Source organism: Drosophila suzukii, chromosome 4 (genome assembly GCF_043229965.1).
Source record: "Drosophila suzukii chromosome 4, CBGP_Dsuzu_IsoJpt1.0, whole genome shotgun sequence".
NCBI classification, from domain to species: Eukaryota; Metazoa; Arthropoda; class Insecta; order Diptera; family Drosophilidae; genus Drosophila; species Drosophila suzukii.
The window spans coordinates 2134056-2145063 of record NC_092083.1 but is presented as its reverse complement, the minus strand read 5'-3'; the positions used below and the strand labels follow the sequence as shown (position 1 = coordinate 2145063).

The 11008-nt window shown below is 37.1% G+C and overlaps 2 protein-coding genes across 3 annotated transcripts in view; one reads left to right on the top strand and one right to left on the bottom strand.

Annotated features, from left to right (window-relative positions):
- Arl4 (ADP ribosylation factor-like 4) overlaps positions 1-11008 on the bottom strand; it is a 63503-nt gene that overhangs the window by 39087 nt on the left and 13408 nt on the right. The window contains exon 5 of one of the 2 annotated variants that reach the window (XM_070997172.1): positions 9198-9218. The exons of the other annotated variant lie outside the window; for it this stretch is intronic. Coding sequence (XP_070853273.1) covers positions 9213-9218 — 6 coding nt within the window. The 3' untranslated portion in view covers positions 9198-9212. Of the gene's footprint in view, positions 1-9197; positions 9219-11008 lie in introns of those variants that run through there. 2 annotated transcript variants of the gene reach the window in all.
- LOC108020431 (uncharacterized) lies at positions 2162-5432 on the top strand. Its single transcript, XM_017088752.3, has 3 exons — positions 2162-2470; positions 4921-5041; positions 5127-5432. Exons 1-3 carry the CDS (start codon positions 2308-2310, stop codon positions 5311-5313), a joined length of 471 nt encoding a protein of 156 aa, XP_016944241.1. The 5' UTR covers positions 2162-2307; the 3' UTR covers positions 5314-5432.

Below are 11008 nucleotides of genomic sequence, written 5' to 3'. Positions count from 1 at the left end.
GCCACCTACCGGCGGCATACAGATTTAAGCGTTATGGGCGTTAGAGTGGGCGTGGCAAATTTTTGGACCAATCGATAGGTATTCCCGAGACCAATACATTTCAGTTAAATTTTTTTATCTAGTATGAAAATTTTGGGCGTCACAGGTTTTCGCGGTTTGTGGGCGTTAAAGTGGGCGTGGCAAACTTTTTTTTGGGTCAATCGATAGGTATTGATGAGAACAATACATTTCAGTTAAAATTTTCTATCTAGCATCAAAATGTAGGAGCCACAGTTTTGGGCGGTTTGTGGGCGTTAGAGTGGGCGTGGCACTGTACTGAAACAAACTTGCGCTGCGCAGGAATCTCAGGAATCTGCGTGCCTAATCCCAGTATTGTAACTCTCATAGTTTCCGAGATCTCAGCGTTCATACGGACAGACGGACATGGCTAGATCGACTCGGCTAGTGATCCTGATCAAGAATACATATACTTTATGGGGTCGGAAACGCTTCCTTCTGCCTAATACATACTTTCCGACGAATCTAGTATACCCTTTTACTCTACGAGTAACGGGTATAATTATATTTTACCATGGATTTTGTTCAAATATGTCTTGTTTGGTTTGTTTTGATTGTAACTTCAAAATGCTTCATGTCTCTGTTTGTGTCGAATTTTTTTGAGTTTTTATAATATCAACAGACTCCTTCCAGTCACTAAATTGTTAAGAAATTCCACATTTTCAAAGTTTGTCGAGTTGTAGTTCACTTCATTAATTTTTTTTGTAAATTGAGTTAATAATATCCATCTACATGCCAAAAATAGTTTTGTCCCGCATCGGAGTCCGTCTTCAGGGGCCAGGAACAACATAAAAACATTAACAATAATAGAAAAACTAATATTACAAAAGTGTATATGGGCCGTTCTTTTACAAACCGAACGCCTTTTTTGGGTCGCATTTTAAATTTGCCTGAAGTTTTTTTGCGAATAGTATTGGGTAATATGTGTATGTTTGTGTGTTTTTTCGAAAATAATTTTTTCTTGTGTAAGCTTTCTTTACGTTTTTTAAAAACAAGAAATGAAGCTAGCTCCCGCAAGCCGAAGTTTCTATGCCCTTGCAGGTCGTTCCCGTAAGACTAATTTTTAAAACTAATTTCCGAGCTGCGAATACATAACATAACCTCTTAATGAAATGCCCGATTTGTGTAGGGAAATAGAAATTGAGAAATAAGTCGGCGACAAAAGTGGGGATTGACGAAACCAATACATTTCAGTTAAAATTAAAATGTTGTGAGGATTTTGTGCTTTAGAGTTGGGGTGGCACATTCGGAAACTCGATGGCACCTGGGAAAAATCATTATTTTGGACTTAAAATATGCTATATATTTTCTCGTGATAATCCATGTAAAGACAAATCCACCTGCTTTTGATTTATGTAAGTTGTGAACTCCGTTCGCCAGATATAATAGTTTTAGTGTAAACTGTCTTACATGGATATTCGGCGAAAGAGTGGTAATATTGTGAATGAAAACGAGTGCTTTGATCTCAAGGTGGTATTGTGCACTTTACAAAAAAAAACGAGGGGGTACGAGTTTATATGAAACGTCCCATAAATGATTTATAGGGTCGGAAACTTTTCTTAATACGAGTAATGGTTATAAAAAGGAAAAAAAGGATTTTTTAAGACCCCTACATATGTAGCCCACTTAGCTCAAAAAAGCACGGGCTTCCTAGTCGGACATATTTGAACAAATCACGCAAAATGTACTTATATTGTCTTATAGATTTCAGTGCAAGGGTATACAAACTTCTACTCACCGAAGTTAATTTTCTTCTTTTTGTCGTACCACAATAACGCAACAAGGCTAGTAAATAGCGAAAGACAAAGTCATGACAATAGATACATATATTTTTGTACATATATTAAAAGTGTTACAGTCATCCATTAAAAGTAAATAAGTAAGTATATATGTACAATTCTCTCATATATGAGTGTTGAAAATTATGTCACGATACGTCGAGCTCATAAAACCGGGCCAAAGCACAAAGCTTGGCTCTGATTTTTGTTTTTGAAGTAACAACTTTCAAAGCCGTATTCAATCCAGCACAAAAGCTTTGACTCAGGTAGTCGCTGCATATATGTATGAACTCCCCATAAGTATAGGTGTGTCTGACCAGAGGTTTTCATTTATTGTTAACTTTCGCTACATGCAGACTGGTTAGGCGCTTGATTCCAGTTGTGTTAATTTTTAGTATTTATAACTCGTGACAAAGTTCTTTTTAGTTTTAATGATAATTTAAAAAGGCCGCAACTTATCACGATCTTTAAAATGGGTTTTCATTTTCATTTTGATATTTTGCTACTCATTTTACTCATAACTCTAATAGCTCCATTTTGCATTGCGGCTGAACAAAAAATTGTAAAAGATGAAACTGTCAATGCTGGTGAAATTCGAATTTTTAAACGTCTTATTCCTGCGGATGTTCTGAGAGGTATGTAGTAAACAAATTATCAGATTTACTACTTACGAGCATACGTTAGATTTATTGAATAATTTCTATTTTATTCTGCAGGCTAAGATATTATTTAATTTAAGCAAACAAGTACATGTTATTGTAATATATTTTATATTCAAGATCGAGTCCCTCTTACTCCCTTGCTTACATAGGTACACACAAACACATACACACATGCAAAAATGCATATGTAAGAAACTCAAAAAATTATCCGTCCCATCTATTCGATGAGTCATGGTCAAAGAACTCATCAATGCTTAATTATCGGTGATTTGTATAGAAAAATCGTGATGGTTAGTAAATAGAGCCCTGCAAGAGATAGCTTTGAAGTGTAAAAACATAAGTTAACTTGTAACTTTCACTTACTTCAACTTGAAAAAGCAACTTTAAGTCAACCAAGTCAAGTCTATGGACTTTAAAGTGATATATGTATGTTTCACTCTATGACTGGAAACAATAATGATGTTACTTACAAGTGACTTTAAGCCAAACCAAGAGAGAACGCTAAGTCGATGCCATCGACTAATACATACCCGTTACTCATTAAGGGAAGTGCGAGGGAGATGGAGATATGCAAAGCGACTGTTCCCAAGATGAGACACTTTATATGCGTATAACTTTTTATTGCACGGTACAATTTAAATATATTTTGGCATGTAGATGGGTATTAAAAAAAAATGGGTATTAAAGAAAAAACTTCCGCTGCGCAAGAAGCTCAAGAATCTAAATGTCAAATCCGAACTTTATAGATTTAACGGGGTTGTTCCGTTGATGCTGCAGGAAGTCGCCCAGCATCCTGGCAATGGCTGGTGATGGCTCCTCCAGCTGTCCCTTAACGGGCGACCTTATTTCCTCCTCCCTATAGAAGCCAGCGCGTCCTCCAACTCCGCTTTAGCCGTCAAGTAGCTGGTGGAGGTGGAGTCCGGTGGTTCCTCAATGGAGAGCTCGTCGGAGATTCTCTAGTGGATCTCCTCCACCTCTTCAACTATTCTGCAGGTTTGCCCTGTCGTAGTATTGGTTTCTGTCGGTGAAATCCCGCAATAATGGGCAACAGCCCATTCATTTTTCATCCATTTTTATACCCGTTACTCGTAGAGTAAAAGGGTATACTCGATTCGTCGGAAAGTATGTAACAGGCAGAAGGAATCGTTTCCGACCCCATAAAGTATATATATTCTTGATCAGGATCACTTGGATCACACCGAGTCGATCTAGCCATGTCCGTCTTTCCGTCTGTCCGGATGAACGCTGAGATCTCGGGAACTATAAGAGCTAGGCTATTGAGATTTGGCGTGCAGATTCCTGAGCTTCTTTCAGCAGCGTGCTACGCCCACTCTAACGCCCACAAACCGCCCAAAACTGTGGCTCTTACAGTTTTGATGCTAGAAATAAAAAAAATATTTTAACGGAAATGTATTGCTGCCATCAATACCTATCGATTGACCCAAAAAAAATTTGACACGGCCATTCTAACGCCCATAACGCTTAAATCTGTCTACCGCCGGTAGGTGGCGCATCTTAATCTCGCTTTGCTGCTTGCATATCTCCATATCTCTTTGGTCCCTTTAGCTGAGTAACGGGTATCTGATAGTCGAGGTACTCGACTACAGCGTTCTTTCTTGTTAATTTTTAAATTCCACACCGAAATTTCTTATTCTTTGGGCCTCGGCTAACTGAGCTCATCGAAATTCACTCACTAAACCAGGAATTCTTTCTGGTATTGCCGCGCTGAAAAACAAACCCGAAGAAAAGCGGTAGTCGCGTATTTGCCTCACTCTTATGCTCGCGGCTTTATCGATGTGAAAACTAGGGTTTACTTTTCCAATTTACCTTACAGAACATTTCCACGAAGCAATCTGCCGACGGATTTAAGACCGCCACCTACAAAATGAATGGTTTAACATATCATGCAAAGCAAATGAATGGCATATCATATCATGCAAATTATATTTGAATCATTTTTAATTGTTGAAATCAGATTATTAGTAATGACCTCACGCTCGTATCTAGCAAAACAGCCAGTAACAGCAAGTAGATAAAAGTGAGAAGTGCAAAATGTAAAGTATATACAAATGTGAACATCGATGGTTCTTCTCCTCTGCTCTACTAAAAAAATATATCAAAATAGCATTTAAAAAAGCTGAAAAACTTAAAATTTTACAGTACCTTGTTCTTTTCTATACGTTAGCGTAAACTTTATTTAGTTATATATATAGGGTGATTCCGACATGGCTTATTGCTATATTCTGATAGAACTAATATTGAAGTATGAATGAATTCCGATCGCAATGACCGATGTATCTGGTGATAACTCTTTTAGTCGGGAAAGCCGACTATAGATTGTAAATGACGGACAAAACTATATAAAATAATACCCTTCACAGATTGTATTATATGAACATTATAAAAACTTACAAAACTTTTAGATTTTCCGGCGATGTGCTTTGCTTCCACTCGATGTGCTACTGTTGAGCCAGGGAAATCCTGGGACTTAACTCCTTTCTGCGGTCGATCTACTTGCGTACAAAATGAGGAAAATGAAACGAAGTAATATTTTAAAGAAAGTTTATGTTTTGTAACTGTAACGATACCACATACGTTTTAACTAAAAATTTATAATACTTGTTCTCAGGCTTTTGGAACTCGTAGAAGACTGTGGCCCATTGCCTTTGGCGAATGAAAAATGTAAATTGGACACTGAGAGGACAAATAAAACGGCTTCGTTTCCTTATTGCTGCCCCATCTTTACATGTGAGCCTGGAATTAAATTGGAATATCCCGAGGTTGGAAAGGATAATGACAAAAAAAATGTTGAGTGATTTACAACAAAATTTGGTTGGGTTAATTTTACAAAACTGTATCACAATACTATAAATACATTAGTTGCTTTAGTCAGAAAAAACAACCTAATATATGTTAGATTCTTGCACCTTAATAATATTATGTTTTCATTTTATCATTCTTTTGCCAAAAACTTACATTAATCAAAAAGGCAACGAAACAAAAATGTATATAAAAATTTCCAGGCGGAGGAGATCACAGAATGTCGGGGAAAGAATAGGCTTCAGCTTAAAGACTAAGTCACAGCCAGACATGAACTAAGGCTTGATTAACGTCTAAAAATACTCCGTAACAATACTATTTCCTCTCAAAGGCTTTAAGGATATGGTTGATCACCCGATGCCTTTGACGGCAGCGCTATGAAGACTCCCGAACTCCCGAATAGATCTACACTAAAAATCATTTTTATAAAGATTCGCTAAAAATCTTGGTAAGTGTGGGCAAAATATGGCTTTTTAGGAATTAGAAAAACATTCCCATGCTTCCACTGCTCTGGATAATATGAAAGAACAACTACAGCATTAAATCTACGCGTTAAGAAAGATATAGCTGGCAATGGCAGACCTTTAGCCACATTCCCGTCAATACTGTCATAAACAAGTGTTGTTTTCTGAAATCTTTCTTCCAAAAAATTAGCAAATTGGTTAGATACTCAACGTTTTTATTTTCCCAAGGACCGTCTGATCGAAGCATCGGAATCTTCTGAAGAGGCTGTCGATTAGGGCCACGAATGCATTTCCACAGCTCAAAGCCCCGATCAGCATCACTAAGTTTACTAAGTTAAAAGTCCGACTTCGCTTCGTAAAGACCTTTTCTTAAAAGAGAATCACCGCCGACGTAAGAACTTCTTCTGCCTAACTAGAGCCGTTGTTTCATGATTCCGTCATATAGCTGCGGTACAGCAGAGTGATTACCCTTAGCAGTAGATGCGGCAGACTTAATCTTAAGGGCCAGGTTATTCCAGACACAAAAAGTATTATAAATCAGTTTGAAAATTGAAAATTCTTTAGCAAACCATGCAAACAATGGAGGGCAGTAAATAAAAAAAAAATCACGATGTCTTGTCAGCCCGTGTCTAAGGTAATTGCAGAAGCCTGACATTTTACGGTTGAGTTTGTACTGAAAGGAGAGTGTTGTAAGCGGGAGCGGACTTAAATAAAAGCAACTCCCCGAAGACGATCAGAGGGATGTTCGGCTCACTGCCATTTCTAAAAGGATCGAAGAATCTTTTTCAAGCTTGGATTCCGATTTTTACATAAATAGAAGATAGAACGCCTTAGTTAGGACGCTCTGCCTCTTCTATTAAATACCGAGTGATTATAAAGATAAGACCAACTTTTCAAAAATCTGTGGCAAATCAAAAGCACTTTCGCTGGTTTAGTAAAAGTATTCAATTTATGCAATATTGCATGATACTGAGGTCAATTTTTACGCATTAATTAACTTGTTACAGGACTAAAATGTGCAAGCACTCGATTAATTAAATTTGTTGTGTATGCGGAAGTTATATATTCAGCGGAAAAAAGCCAGTAATATAATAATCTTCATTATGCGCTTTTCAATGGAATTTTGATTTAAAAGCGAAAAATGTATACACACCACGGACTCCCAAGTCTGTATGCGGCACTTGTGCATTTCGAAATGGAAAGAGATGCCATTTTACACATAAATCATTAACATTACTGTGCCGACTTGACTTTCCAGTGCATAAGTTACGTAGTTCAGCACAGGTTTTTTTGTGGAAGAGAAATTCACTGCTGAAATTCTAGAGGATGCCCATGTTCGTAGTATATGTGAAATAATTTTGCGTATTGGATGTTTTAATCGCTTCCATATTCTATGAGCTCTATAAGTTGCGTAAGTTTACTAATTTTATTTTATTATTATTACACCAAGGCTTTTGCTTAAATCGGGTGGCTTTACACTTCAGTAGAACTTGCTTTATATTAAAAACGCATAATTTGTCCTCAATGTTTGTAAACGTATAGATGGAATTCCAGTCACATTCCATGAATTCAATTTCAAGTTGATGAAAGTCAAAATTCTTGAAGTGCCTATTTGAGCTATGTGTGGGTACATAAATTGGACATTTGGGTGCCCAAACTAAGTTTGTTAATCAAAAAAGCTTTTGAATATGTGGCTGTTGATCTCTCCTGTAACTAAAACGTCAGTATAAAACATAGCGACGTCCGACATTATATCTAAACAGGTTGTTGTAATTTGTGTTACGGTTTGGTCTGTAAATAAATCCAACAAGAGCCTTTTAAGACATATTTGTACGATTCTTTAACAAATAGATACTCAATAAGGCTTTCCTTTGGATGTTTACAAGTGATTATGACACTTAACATTGAACACTAACACCACCCCATGACTAACACGGTAAAACACACGATACAATAGGTACTTCACTAATTTCTGCTGTTAACCAGGATTCTGACAGGCAGATAATATCAAAATATATATAATTTTATATATATATATAATTTTGCATTAATGTGAGTAACTACAAACCTTGTGTTTGGCTTTCTAACATTATAATCAAGCTGTGCGCAATTACTTCGATATGCATTAGGTAATAAATTAATTAGTATCTAATTTTAGTTTGCATATTGCGAAAAACTCTTAATATTGGTAAGTTATAGAAAAAATAGCTCCAAAAATTGAGAATACAATATTAAAATGCCCAACAGCTACAGTTATGTTAAAGATACGTTAAGAAGACATATAAAGAATTAGAATTATATCCGTACAATTTACCAGAGAAATATAATTGTTATTGTGGTTCTCGAAATGACAATTCAGTTAATGGAACAGCATCATTAACTGCTTCCTTGCTCCTTTGAAGAAATTAAATTTTTCAACTCCAGTACAGTTTTGCTGTCTCTTTTATCGTCTTTTTGAGGTGCTTACCTTTTTTAAAGATAGTATATTGCTCTTTGGATAGCGGTTCAATAATATGGAACGGCACTGAAAAGTCAAATCCCATTAGATCCAGCTTCAGTAGCTGTTTCCTTTCGCAGTGACGCATTCCGATGGTCCTTATTAGCAATGTTTTGTTCCGAAGACTTTCCAAGCCACCGAGCCACCTATACTATTCAATAAATAAGTAAACACTTGCATCAGGATTTGACAAAAAAAAAATACATTTTTTAGTTTTCAAACAATCGACTTAGTGTTGCCTGCGTTGCCCCTGCTAGGTTTTAACTATGCGCATTAGTTGTGTATACATTTAATGCATAAAACGCGATAAGCAAACAATAGTTGGCATAAACATAAATTGCAAAATATTTGTAAAAAAAAAATTACAGGATTTTCATGACAGTGTTGTATAATTTCCACATTGTGCTGGAGAAAGAAAGGGACACCCATTTGGGTGTCTTGCTGACGGAAGCCGGCAGCTCCGAGGGAAGGCGACCTTCCCAGGGGTTAGTCGTCCACGGAGTCTTCTGCCACCAGGACCAGCCACCATATCCAACAGCCCTTGAGAATAACACAATTGCAGCTCGAAAGAATCTTATGTGTCGAACCAGCGCCGCCATTGTCATCAAAGAACGTGGATAGGATCAACAATAAGGACGATATCCGACATACTGTGATGTGGACGCAGTATCCGTGATCCCATGCTTTGTTCAGCTGTAGGAACCATCCGTTTAGAGGCGTAGCGAACAATATCATACGTCGGAGAAAGTAGTGATGCAATATAAATGTGTTAGTCGAGCCAACAAAAGCCAAAGTGAACTCATGCATTACCAAAGACCAATATCCTCAAGTAATACAACTGGATAACGTTCTCAATCCTTCCACAACCTTGATCCCATCCTATTTATAGCTAACCCCACAATTGACAACTTCAACATCATCACAAACTTCCTGATCAAATCTAAAATTATTAATAAAATATAATTTAAATTAATTAAAAATAAAATCAATTGTAAGCATAAGAATAAAACATTGTAAATATCTAACCATATAGAAAATAAGCTATATTTAAATAGACAAAAGAAAACAAAATGAAATGATACATAACCAGAAGAGCTGAAGGCCTATAGCTGCTATAGCTCTTGTCCATTGTTAGCACTTAGTTTATAATTACGTGTTAGCATTATATAAATAAATAAATAAACAATTGGATAACAAGTGAAAATAAAAAAACAAATTGGAAGCATTCATTGAAATACATTTAAACCAACCGAATCAATAGACAAAGTGCGAATCATGATGAACAATTAGAGAGGACTAATCTCTCCACCAGTCGTTAAAGAAGTCGCATGCCTCTGGCATAATATATATATATGCATATTGTGTTTAAGTGAGTTGGTATACTTAGGAACAGCCGTATTTTGGTGCACGTGTATTTATATATATATATCCAATATAATATTTTCCCAAAGCCCAGGATCCGGAGCGCACAGTGGCCAATGAGGCAGCCTAAGAATATATTTCTGTTAAATTGCTTTTGAAGTAATGATTTTTAAACGCCTTACTGTCTTCGTTGGGCTGTAACTAATGTGATTCAATCATATTCATGTTAATGTTAGTATTTGTCATATGTGTAAGTCCCTGTGGTGTCAAAATGTCCAAAATGAGAGCCAGCTACGGCCAATTCTTAAGTCTATTACACTCTATAGGTGGAATGTCAGTCTCTAGGACACGTCTTTTTGCCTTGTGGCTCAGTTATCATTAAAATTCCGCTAGCAGAGGCACTTGGCCCACTGTGGAGCGTCGAGATCTCATCGCCCAGGATTTAAAGAGAGGGTAAGTTTGTCGGAACACGGTTCCTTTCTTATAAACATACATATATAAATATTCGTGCAGTATCCTACAAGAACACTTGGCTACTGTAAACTTTTCAGCGGCGAGTATCAGCCTTGTAGGTCTATGACAATTGCAAAAGCCCTCTGAGCGACGTTTGTAGTCGTATATAGTCACCATTTTGCTAATGTGTGCACTTTCACAGTTTGTATAATGGTGGATATATATATATTACCCAATAAATGTATCATGTAAAAAGATATCAAAACCATGAGGTGTGCTGACGCGAGAGAAGTGGAGTAGGTCAGGAACAATGACATAACTTTCGACAGACAACCTTGACAATAGAAGATCGTATTGCGCGGCCCGCGACGATCCATTGGCACACGAATGTGTGAAGGGGAGGGAATATGGCCAAAACACAGACCGATCGTATTTCGATCAAGCGACAGCTAAGCTTGTGGGGCAGTATGGACTGACGACTGACGAACTTTATGGACTAATATTATTTTTCAGGCACTTTAAATATTTATTCTCGTTATGTTGGAGAGGAGAGAGGCTTACCAAGATCCCACGACCCGAATACGACGTAGCTTATGCCGGCAAATGGTGCCTGAACATCTGACGCCTCTCCCTCGGCCCTCGGCCCTCGGCCCTATCAGGACTCGGACACTAATATAACAACATATAAAAAATGTATATAAAATTTAAATAATTTTTTTATAAGTGGGAGCCATTTTTGTTAAGATATTGAATTGCTTCTAACAAGACCTCTGATTTTTACTATGAACGCACGATGCAGCAAATAGTGCTTCTCTCTCACTCTTGTAAGGTGCTTAAGAGTGAGCGAGAGCGAGAGAGACTATTAAATAAGGCAGCAACACAAACCCCATAAGCATCTAACAAGAGTGAGCGAGA